The 12,990-nt window shown below is 31.8% G+C and overlaps 1 protein-coding gene across 7 annotated transcripts in view; it reads left to right on the top strand.

Moving 5' to 3' along the window:
- Nucleotides 1-12,990, top strand: part of Mctp (multiple C2 domain and transmembrane region protein) — a 1,238,231-nt gene that overhangs the window by 1,198,342 nt on the left and 26,899 nt on the right. For all 7 annotated transcript variants that reach the window (XM_069826339.1, XM_069826342.1, XM_069826343.1 and 4 more), the window contains 3 exons: nt 6,247-6,336; nt 6,440-6,546; nt 9,777-9,984. In XM_069826339.1, coding sequence (XP_069682440.1) covers nt 6,247-6,336; nt 6,440-6,546; nt 9,777-9,984 — 405 coding nt within the window. The remainder of the gene's footprint in view (nt 1-6,246; nt 6,337-6,439; nt 6,547-9,776; nt 9,985-12,990) is intronic.

Below are 12,990 nucleotides of genomic sequence, written 5' to 3'. Positions count from 1 at the left end.
TCATATAAAACCTATTTTTATCTCGAAAAGGAAGCAGTAAACGAGCAAAATTGTATTAAACTCTTTTGTTTGAAATATCTCAAAGAATAACCCCCTGAAATTAATGACATTACTTATTGTTTACCCTGTATAAGGGATACTTTTTTTATTTAAAGAATATAGAGACATTGTCATAGGAGTCAAAATAATATTATGTGTTTAAAATGGTGATAAGTATTTTTTAGAGATAGCTGCATCTTTTTGTGGTAAGTGATTTTCACTTCCAAAGAATATCGTGATCTTTCAATTTCAACTGTTAAATGATCTGTCACAGAGATTATGTAATAGGTATAATTTATTTTGTTGTATTTTATGATTATATAAAAATTAATTAAATTTTATAACTCATAATAAATACATTTTTAAGAAAAACATAATCTCGAATATAAACATACTTAACATAATTTCAATATATAGGCTGGTACCATTAGAATGTTTCTACTTCGGTAGTTTCCAAATTTCTCAGTCTTACACTCTCTTTTTGTATCTCAAAAACTGTAGCAATGCCCTACCAACTCTAACGAAATTGAAAACGAAAAGAAAATACTTTATACTCGCAAAAAATTCAAAACAAGACTTAGCAAATTTCTCATTAGGCAGACATGCTGCAACTCTCTTCACGTGAATTTGACACAAAATCGAGTCTTCATCTAAGACAACAGAGAGAATAGGCAAATTTTCGTATACTAGACGGAATTCGAATCCATGACAATGGTATCGAAGTAGCATTAAATTTTCATCTTACCTGTTGTATAAACCATGGGTGGCATATTAATATTTACTGATATAAAATTATGTACGCATCTTTTAAACATTTTCTTGATTCAAAATCTGATCAATTAAACCAAGTTTTTATTTTTATGGACTAGAATTAATTTCTAGTAAAATATTGACATATTGTAATAGCAACGAATACGGTATACTTTGACCAAGTCCTCTTGCTGAGAATGTTCCCTGTATTAATAACTGGAACCACTGAGTGGTACAGTACCGGTATACAGAAGTATTAAGCATCACAGAAATTTTATTGTATGTGTGTGTATCATGTTTAAATAATGCCAAGGCATATTCACTCGGCTCATAATAGCAGTAATGAGTTTTAACAGTACTTTTCTTGTCCCCATAATAATTGTTAGAAAAGCAGTGTTATAGATGTTGCATCACTAGAATATTTGTTAATTGTATGCACCACATAAAGTAAGAGCATGCTTTCAGTTCCTAAAATTCGAGAGTAGTCAGATATAATAATACCAGTATTACACATTAGTCCTGTACCATATCTCTTTATTTTGCAGTAGCCACCAAACCTCAAGGTCGTTTCGTATTTAAGCTTTCACCTCACATGTTTTTCATTTAAGCAATCAAAGTAATGCATTTTATTCTTCCGTTTAATAGACTTATTTCCTAGATTTTGAAATTTTCACCCCACTTTTGTAATGAAATGTGTGTGTTACATACAATTTTAGTATGATTAGTTATTTTACTAGTTTGTTTCCCATATTTGAGAAATGCCACTTCACTGAGTGCATAAGATATGTTTGTTACTACGAACACGTTCATACTTGCGTCATCGCCTCTGCCATCTCACCATTCCCTGCCATGAGTACATCAGCAGCACATAGTGATAACCCCGTTGCTTCTGTCCACACCTCATCTGATCGCTCTGTATTATATTATATTGTATTATATTATATCATATCACATTAACTACATCATATTATATTGTATCGTATCATACATTATTATTATTATTATTATTATTATTATTATTATTATTATTATCATCATCATCATCATAATAATTAACTTGAAACTTTTTTCCCTCTCTCCGTCCTCACTCTTAGAAATAGTGTGAACAAACATTAGGCTTGCTCGAAGAGTGATACTATTCATGTTGAATAGAGGCTAATAGAAAGTACTGTACAACAGTACCTTTTTAAAACGGAAATATTATTATCTGTTGCATTTAAAGACTTGAACACCACGTGATAAGTTTGCTGACGAAAACTGTGGATGACATGCCATTTCATTGTAGAATTTCTAAATACAAGATCGCAGTGAGAGCAAATATAAACAAAATATGCCAATTGAAACTATCCTGTCAAAACGGGGGATATTTTAGAATTACTGAAAATTCCTGGACAGAAGGCTAAAATGTCCGTGTTAAAAAGGATGTCTGATCACACAATCTGTCACATGCATTGCCAATTTTAAGCTGAAGAGAAATCAGTTTAAATTTTGTTGCAGTCTGCATAGAGGCATATTCATGAGGAGATGCAGTGTCTGCATTAGGCACGTCATGTTCTCTCTTTTAACCACAAAAACTGAGAAATCTCTTTCACAAAGAATTCCAGTCTACAAAGGGCTAACTGTAATACAATACAGGAACACTAATCATTGTTTCCCTAAGAGAGAACAGATCTTTTTGTTTAAAAGAAATGAAAAAGGTAGGAGGAAACATAGGCATGATTGTCAATGATGGTAGCTGGTTATGCCTCTCAGTGTTATGTCCTGAAGCAAGAGCAAATTCATTCGATTATGCATAGTATTAATTTATCTGTTTTTAAGTTGCATTATAAGTTTCATCATCAAGGATCTTAAATTTTTTAATTTGAACTACCATATATGAATTTAATTTTCCCAATGAGAACAGTCTGTCTTGGCAATTTGAAAAATTTTATTTTAATCGATCTGCGTTCAATTTGTATACAGGATGAGGGGAATTTCCACAACTTCCCATTTCCAAAGTCAGGTAATATCCTCCCTCCTGAATTTTCTTAGAAATTACTTTGTCATTATGTATCTATATTCTTAAACATTACCGGGAATACTGTATGTCTTTCTCAATAACTTAGTCTTTGTAATAGAGAAAATGTTCAGTCTTTACGTACTGTTACCTGTTATACTTTTCGGCAGAGTTTATACATCAAATTATCTATTAATGAGAAAGGGTCTGTATTTAATTATATATAAAATCAAATTAAATTAAAATTCATATATAACATAATATACTGTTTTGTTTTCACTATTGTATAACAATCTCGATAAAATATTTTTATAAAGAATTTTTAATATACAGATTAGATCTCTATGTTATGACATAACACCTGTAAATAAACTTCTCATTGTATATAGTTTCATTAATATGTACTGTACATATATTTAAATTTTATCAATAAAATCTGTAGTAGTTACGTATGTTTGCTTCTTGATATTGAATTTTTAATTATGAATTGTAATATTACGAAGTAACTGTTTTCTTACTTGTTGATATACTGTATTTTGTTAATTTATAATATCGACGTGACAGTTCAGGAGGGAAACAACTCAAAATTTAAAGTTTTGAGAAAACTGCATTTTGAAGTTCCATGTTACTGTGAACAATTCAGTTAACTTTACTCTAATTCGAAACTTATATATATATATATATATATATATATATATATATATATATATATGAAACATTATTAACAGAATTTGGAGTACCGGTAACTTCAATGATCCATGGGTATTTCACAGCAACATGAAACTTTAAAATACAAGTTTCTCAAAACTTTAAATTTTGAGTTGTTTCCCTTTTGAACTGGCCCATCGATATTTTAATTAATTTTACACATCAAATGTACATAGTAAAGCATGCTATACGTTGTGGAACTGCTTTATAAGTATCCGTACAGTGAAAATCCCAATATGTTTAGGTTTTGTTTTGGTTAAGTTCTTCTCTCCTTGTGCTGTTAAGCAACATAATATAAAAATTGTAACATTTCACGGTTTGATGAAAATTTCATCATTCTTTTACTTCATTAAATAAATTGGTAGTGCATGGATAATATTATATTTGTTAGCATGATGTATTATATTTTTGTACTTTTTACGCACATATGAGTAACAGTTACACTTTTGAAAATATTGACCTAAAATCTAAATTATTAACAAATAATAAGACGAGAATTGACTTAGAAACTGAAGATGTAAGGGAAAGTAAAATCTTTGACAAATATATTCTCATTCATTAAATTATAAGACCCCTGAATGTATACAGAAGAAGAATCAAAATTATTGGTACAATTATAATTATTGTGTTTCACTGTCTTATGATATTGCTAATTTTTTCATTATTTACTCCAGAACAGTGCTGAAATTCTAGTTCCTGTTGTTTTCACAAAAGTAATATCTTCGCAAGCAATAGGTCAAATATGAAATTCCAGTCTAGTGCTAGGAGATATGTTGTAGCTTGAAAGAAGATTGAAGCTTGTTTCCCAGTGCTGTGGAAGAATAAATCAAACTCTTCTCTAATTTTCAGTCTTTTGGTATTTTCGTTACTGAACTAATAATTAATTCTAGGAAATTAGTTAATTTACTGCAAGGAAATATTACTTCTTGTCGAATAAGTATAAAGATGGTGTTGCAGTAGATAAATTTAATTTTACTATCAGGTCCAGGATAGAGAACTTCCTTTCTGCAACTGTTGCAACCAGTCATTTCAATTGAACTATTCATTGGGCAGCCTCGAATGTTAATATAGCAAACCTTTTGTAAAGTGTGTTTAAATAGAGCCTTCACTTTCTTCTGTTAAACACATCACAAAGATTTATATTCCAAGAATTACCAGATTAATAATAGACAGTGACCAGACTTCAAAATTAGATAAGATACCTACTCCTTCGATTAATCCTAAATGGAAAATAATCCAAAAACACTTACCAAAAGATGAGCTTCAATTGCTACCGGTACCTCACTTCAAAGTAGGCCTACATAAATCATTGTAACGGCTGACAAGAACAACCTCTTTTTGTCGAATTATTGATATGGTGATAATAGATGATTGTTGGGATAGAGAAAGGTGAAACAGACATCTCTGAAGTGATACTTTAATGCTTACAGAAGCTAATACTTTCCACCTATTTTCTGCCTGTATTTCACTAACATATCAATTCTATTCTAGCACTAAATCACCACTATTTACTGAAATATCTTTAAATTGTGAAATTAAATGAGCAAAACTGTACATGAATTTTTGTACATTTTGTTGATGTATACAGGTATTTCAATATCAATGTAATACACTTTATTGAATGCATATGTTAGGCCTACGTCATCCTTGTGGGGTTTCCATGCTTATTAATTCTTAGGTTTACAGGTTCATTCCGAGCCTAAAAGGGAAATAACAGATGGTACAGTGACTTTTCCACAAGAGAAACAAAGCCCACGCTCTCACATCATACACATGTAGCAATTTTGTAATTCGGAATGAGAGGTTCAAGGGAAAATTTATTAGCCGCTATTCATTCACGTCACACTTTATTCTGAATTCTGCTTGAGAAATGCCCCATCCCAGAAATTAAATTCAGTACCATAAAACATAAGAGTACTAGCAGAATGGAGAAAATCCTATATGATATGCCTGGAGACATTGGAAACTAATCTCTATTTAGATCGTCTGTCATTTTATTTAATTTTTATTAAATAAAAAGTATCAAAAGAGATCATATTAGTAGTGTGAGTGTATTGGGGTTTCACTGTGTATGTATGCATTCTAACATTTTGAATTATCATATGCTTAATTTCTTAGTACCTACACTGCAAAGTAAATAATTTAATATAAAAGTATATATAATGATAACTCTTATGATTTCATTATTTATCAAATGTTGTATAGCTATCATTCGTAGTTGTTATGTGTTATCAGAAAATGCTTATATATTTTTATTTGTTGGCAAGAAGCGTTCTCTGTGTTACTTTCGAACATTTATGAAAGAACTGAGGCTTCAAACTCTTTAATGTGTTTTCTCGTTCTGCTGATAACATTCATATTTGTTCATACACGTTACGTTACCTTTATTAGGCAAATCATTCGACTTGATTATCGCAAATGCTGATTCCTATAGAAACTGAAAAACCACATTGAGAAGTTAAATACCAACAGAGAAATATATGACAAAACATTTTGATGATCTTTAACATTTAATTTATGTTAAAAAAAAATACTATCTTTTTTTAAAATATATGACATGGTCATTTTATTTGTTTACTAACAGTGATTTTTATTTGTGAATTATTATTTAATATTTTAATCGAAACTTCAAAATAACTGCAATTATTATAAAATCAGTTGTATAAATAGTAATGAAACAAGTTTGCTTCACGAGATACTGAAGCATAACTGAAATAGATATTTGGTAATAACAGTTACTTAATTTTTTTCAGGTTTTATCATTGACAGGTGGCTGGACTGTTCATGATGATGAAGAGGAGCCTCTAGGAGATGATGATGACGATGAAGAAGACAAGGATAAGGTAAATAATTTACATTATTAATTATTGATTGAATCATCATACATGATGCAATTATCGCAGTTGAGTCTGACATACTGACATTGTAAATCGTGTTTGATTTTAGGAAGAAAAAAAGAGTTTAAAGGAACGTCTTCAAGCTATACAAGAAGTAACACAAAGTGTACAAAATTCAATTGGGTTCATAGCTTCTCTTGGAGAAAGTATCAAAAAGTGAGTATAACGAAATTATAATTTATTATTTTATATTTGCATTGTATTTGTAAGATCATTTGTTTTACAAATACTCACATAGAGAAGTAAGAATTGATTCCTGCGAAAGGAAACAAAATAGGCCCTACAATTTAATGAAATTAAATTTATGCCTAAAGAACTGTGCAAGAAGACAACCGTGAAACTGAAGAAATAAGAAAGAAGTTAAATATTTATTTACTGAATAATGGAATAGTACAGATTCAACTTGAACACTGAAAATGTTTAGAAGAATACACTAATACAAACTCTGTAGCAGGTGTGACCAGTGCTTCCAGATCAGCTTACTTAATACCCTAAGGGTGAACCCTAATCATTTTTCCTCCATTATTACATATTATGCTAGTGGATTATGGTGATTTTCTAGTTTGCAGGTTGAATTTTCTTTTGCCAACTTCGTTTCGAATTTCAGTACTGAGAAATATTACAACTGGTACTGGTAGTGATTTTCTAACTGTTATGTTGGCAGCAGTGACAGCACTTGTCGGTAGTGCAAATTCTGAAAATTCAAATTGTTCTAGATTTGAGCTGATTACTGAAAGCTATATTTGTTTTTTTGAAAGATGGGACATGACAGTTAAGCGACCGAGCTTGGAACTACAGTGCTATGTTGCCAATTTGGACTACCATGCTGCCAGCTGATGGAAGCTAGCAATTGACGTTAAGAAGGCTGACGTTAAAACATTCATTGACAATTGACGCGAAGGTAACAAAACAATTAAAAAATCGACAGAGAATCAAACACGAAACGTACCAATGCTAACATTGTGTACACAATAAATGTCGCGAAGAGAGCTATTAACCACTCGCCACGCGAGAACTGTAAATTTGGCAACTCAACCGTTGTTACCATAGCAACAGGCTTACCACGCTACATGACATTCAGTTGTTTTTCCGATCGCAATGCTCCTGTCATGTCCCATCTTTCAAAAAAATAAGTGTAGTGAAATTTGAACATACTGTTATTAATTAATATCAGTATTAATATTACTACATAATAGTTATTTTGTGTTGCGTTGTGTTGTGGTTACAATTCAAGATTATAGTCAGGTAAATGTAACATACTTGGTGTAATACATGCCCTTGGGTAATCGATAGAAATACCATTTAACATTTTAATTGATTTTTTTTTTTCGTATTTAGACTTTTATTACAATAATGTCAAAGAGAGGAAATAGCATGGCAGTGACTCCTCCAAGAAAGAAAGCATGTCCCATTCAGAGTGCGCTTCAGGAATTTATAGCTCATATGTATAATGAACTGAAGAAAGAAGGTAATGAAGAAGGAATTATGCGCAGAGACGCAGCAATTATAACTAGAATAGCAAAATTATTAGGAGTAGGCCCTAAGTATTCTTAAGCATACATTTCAAAGTTGCATTTGGTTTTCGGAATTTATACTAATCATTTCACATGATCTACATTTTTAGGTTAAGTCTCGTGAATCGTAAACTGTTTAGTCAAAGCAATGAATTTCATATTGTCAGACAAAATACATTTTAATATTAGATCATATTAATCTACTAACTACCAACATAATGTGCGAGAGGTCCAGCAGCAAATTATGAACCATTTAGAAAACACCTCTCAACATAAAGATGAGATATGGTAAATAAGTAAATAAACACATCATCATCATCATCATCATCATCATTATTATTATTATTATTATTATTATTATTATTATAGTACATGGCATTGTGATTTTACCCTTCTTGGTGATATCTGGTATTGGTTGGCAACACTGAAGAGACAGCCAAATTAGCCTTTTAGGAACTGCTCTTACATGATCCTCACTGAGAAGATGGAGTAGTAACCGAGATGTCAGAACTGACATTATTGAGTAGGTACTCTACTTTGTTGACCTTGTGTTGCTTGGCCAATACAAGTTATACATTCAGGGTGTATCAACTAGAATTTGAATATGGGCCCCTCGTTTATAAGCCCTACTCGGTAGTACTAAGGCACATTATACATTCAGGGTGTATCAACTAGAATTTGAATATGGGCCCCTCATTTATAAGCCCTACTCGGGGTACTGAGGCACTGTGGCGGTTAGCAAATGAAATGTGGAATGTGTACTGGTACTTTAAATGTAATTGAAATCACATGCACAGTAAAGGATTACACTCCAGAAATTATACTTTACCGGTAGACCTACCTGTAAAAGCTCGTGATAATGATGATGATGATGATGATGGTGATGATCATCACTATCACCACCATCACTACTGCGTTGTCGTCATCGTCATTATCATTATCATCATTAACCACCACATTACCTTCATAACCACAAAACCATCGTCACCAACATACACTACTACAAATGATCAGAAAAAGAATATATGATCTTCCAGGACTGGAATGTCCAGCCATTCTTCCATTAGCAAAGACCAAACCAAAACTGCCAGTGCCACCAGAACCTCACCTCTAATGTTATCAACACTATGACTCCTCTTACCATACTGTAAGAGATACTCTATTTTACATACAATATTAAAGACTGGAAGCTACTCACTGAGTAACATACCATGAAAAGTTTAAAGAGAAGGAAAGCATTATGCTTTTGTAATATCTCTGTCTCCTTCATTTTCTTCCCAGCAAACCATTGTTAGCAGGTAGTTGGAAGATAACATCTCACATTGACCAGCGTGAGTGCGTTCAAAATCATCCCAAGTCAAACATAGAGTATAAATACAAAGTAACGAAATAGGGCTATAAGAAAAACTAATAATAATTATTCATCTGCATACACATAAAAAAATCTTTCCGTTAAAACTGAAAAGGGAAGCTATGCTTTCACCACATCTATGAATGCTACACCCCTGATCTGGAAGTATAAGAAATTATCTCTAATGTGAACATCTGTTACAGAATATTATTGTATTTTAAGGACTGAAGGGAGTAATTTAATTCAGATTTGAATTTCAAGTTGTGTTTGTGTAAATGTATTTTATAGTCATTTGCCATTCTAGTCATTCACTTTTTTTTTTCAGTCTCTGCAAAACACAACGTTTACTTCATAGAATATATATATATCACATTTTGAATTATTAATAACTGTTCACCTGCATGCTAGAAGATAGAATACGAACATTTATTATTGCATTATTGAAATAATGTGTTTTATTTCGTTTGTTATCCTTGATTGAAATATGAACGTCTAATATGATATATTTGTTACTGTTGCAGCACATTCAACTTCACGGTACCATATCTCAGCACATTGGCTATCCTTATGCTGATAGCTGGAACTATAGTGCTGTATTTAGTATCAGTCCGGTACCTTATCATGGCATGGGGGATCAACAAGTTCGCTCGAAAACTTATTCGACCACATACAGTCCCTAATAATGAAGTTTTGGATCTTCTTTCCCGAGTACCAGATGATGAAGATTTGGTATGTAACTTACATATCTGACACTTTAAGACAGGAAAATGATTGTTTTTAACTCTGCCCTTCCGTATTTAATTAAGGTGTCTCGCACAGTACTGTTTGGAAAGTAATACAGGAACAGCAGCTGCACCCCTACCATCCACAGAAAGTGCATGCTTTGGTCCTGCTGACTTTGCGTCATTACTAAAGCGCTGTATGGTCGATCCTTACTTTCCTCTCATCGATCCATTCTTTTATAGCTTGAACCCCACATTGCTCTCTAATGTTGTCATTCCTAACACGATCCAATCTAGTCTTTTTAACTATTTTCATTCATGACTACATTAAAAAGCAATGGGTTCAGCAAATCACCTTGTCTTACTCCTCTTTTTACTGGAATTTCTTGACTTAAATGGCCTAATTTTAATTTTTTCTGAAAGTTGTCTAATGATGAAAATGGTGTCTGTGCTGGAGTGTCCGTTTCTGAAACCTTGCTGTTCACCACAGGAAGGAATTACATCTAAAAGTTCATTGCTGATTAATTTGGTTGTGATTTTCCATAGTGTGTTTAAAGGATTTATACCTCTGTAGTTCTCTAGCAGAAATTTATCTCTTTTAAAAATAGGAATGGTAATTGAAGTTTTCCATTCTTGAGGTGCTTTTAATGTGCAAAATATATGCTTTATTAGTTCTGTGATTTCTGAAATAAGCATTTGTGCGGCATACTTCAGCATTTCATTTGTAATGCTATCAATTCCAGGAGATTTCCTATTTCTAAGGCGTAAAATTACTTCAGATACTTCTTCTTCACTCACTTCAACTATTATTTTGATCATTAGTATTAAAAGTGGGATTTTTTGTAGTTGAATAAAGGTCAGAAAAATATGTGATTCAGGTCTTTTCATCAATTTTTGCAGATACTATGATTATTATTATTATTATTATTATTATTACGAGAATTGTAATTATTGTGTGTAATTAAGTTATCACTGCCACTGGGTGTTTGTCCACTTGCACTGTAAATACATACATAACATATACATACATACCTACACACACACATACATACATACATACATACATACATACATACATACATACATACATACATACATACATACATACATACATACATACATACATACATACGTACGTACATTATTTACTATTGATATTATTATATTATGTGATAACACAATCTCAAGGGAAAAAATGGAACTCTCTGCATCATAATCCACAGTTAATTCCCGATTTACCACGCAAATCGTCTGTAACTGCATTTAGATTGGCAACAGGCCATGACTGTTTGACCAAACACCTGCATAGAATTGGAATGTATGTCCCCTAACTGCCCATTGTGCAACTCAAACCAAGAAATGGATTCGGAACACCTCAAAATCTGTGATTCAGTGGCTGACCATGACAATATCTTTGAAAAATATTGGAGTGCAAGAGGTCAAATGACTTTATTGTCAAACACCTGGCATTAGAAAATAACATATTATTTACTGTAATTACATAGTTTATATACCAGTGCCTATATTTATAAAGTGATAAATAGAGCCTGGATTTATATGCATTTATAAAGCTTGAAATATGCATGCAGATATGCTCTATAAAACCTTAAAATATACACTATAATATTGTGTAACAACAACATATTATGTAATATAAATTTAAAAAAATAACAGCTCGTAAATGTTTTTACTTTTAATTGGAGCAAAAAGATAGCAGTTGCTTAAACCTCAATGCATAGGGCCTACACAATTTGTTGAAAGTTGTGAAAAATCTTGTATATTGCAATAAAACACAGCTAAATAACTACCAGTAACTTGAGTTTCACTATACTATTTAAGTATAAAATTTCTATCTTTGACCCACATTAAAGCTGAGAAATGCAGGAAACAATGAATGTTATCTTTGTGTTTTCCATGTTGAAGCACCTACACTTATCAGAAAACAGATTTTTGTATATTAAGAATGACTTCTCCACATCATAAGAAGCCAGAGGTGCATGGGATAAACTCCATATTTCTTTTTATGTTAACTCCGCTTCTAATTCTGCTGTTTCACCATGAAACAATTTTGCTATCTTATAAACAGAATGATATCCAGAATTTTTTGCAAGCACCAATTGAAGTTTTTCAGAAAGGTTTTTTTTTTTGTTGCATTTCCGTGTGTTTCAGAGGTCAAAGCATCACTAACATTTTGGAGTAAGGATAAGAATTCTTGCAGTGATGAATACTAAGCTTCCATTTGTGTTATTGTTTGAGCTAGACTGACTCGCGTGGTACTAAAACAAATGAGCTAAGCATAATGCTGTGTTTCCACTGGGCGTGAATCATTCCTTATTCGTTATGCTTTTGGGAATTGCTGAATATGCCATTTTTTTGTATTACAAAAGAAAATATAAATCCGAACATGTCCAGAATGTGCAATTTTTATACTGAAATTGGAAAATATGCGTGCAGTGTAAATAAATCTTAAAATATGCAGTCATATGCACTACAAGTATGTATGAAGTAATTACTATTGCTTTGATAATAGAAAAAATCCATGTTTTCATATGTTAAATTAGTTTCTATGCAATATACATTTTGCATATAAATCTGGGCTTTAATGATAAATGAAGACCACAGGGGAAAAACGTGGTAAGTCCAAAATTACCGATTTTCTGTTTTAGATGTCATGTAATAGCTCAGGTAGTGTACATTTGTTTAGTTTAACTGTAGAGAATAAGAATATTATAGGTCCAAAGAAATTAGAAGAATGATAAGCCAAAGACAGCACACTATAATGGGTCTCGAAACTTTCAAGTTGGTCTCCTGTAAAAACAGTAAAACGTGTCTTATCAAAATTTTCCCCTGTGGTCAAATATTACAAGACATGTACCAGCACTAACTTTATTACAAAGTAGATGAGATATAAATAGTAGAGTGCATGTCTGGAGTAATGTTGCCATGAAAATGTCTCTATAAGCCAAATGACATGCTAGTAGCTAGATATTTGCAGTTTTAATGATTAGTGAAT

The sequence above is a fragment of the Periplaneta americana genome, chromosome 5 (assembly GCF_040183065.1).
Source record: "Periplaneta americana isolate PAMFEO1 chromosome 5, P.americana_PAMFEO1_priV1, whole genome shotgun sequence".
Taxonomy (NCBI): Eukaryota; Metazoa; Arthropoda; class Insecta; order Blattodea; family Blattidae; genus Periplaneta; species Periplaneta americana.
The sequence above is the reverse complement of the archived record's forward strand: the minus strand, read 5'-3'. Positions and strand labels throughout refer to the sequence as shown.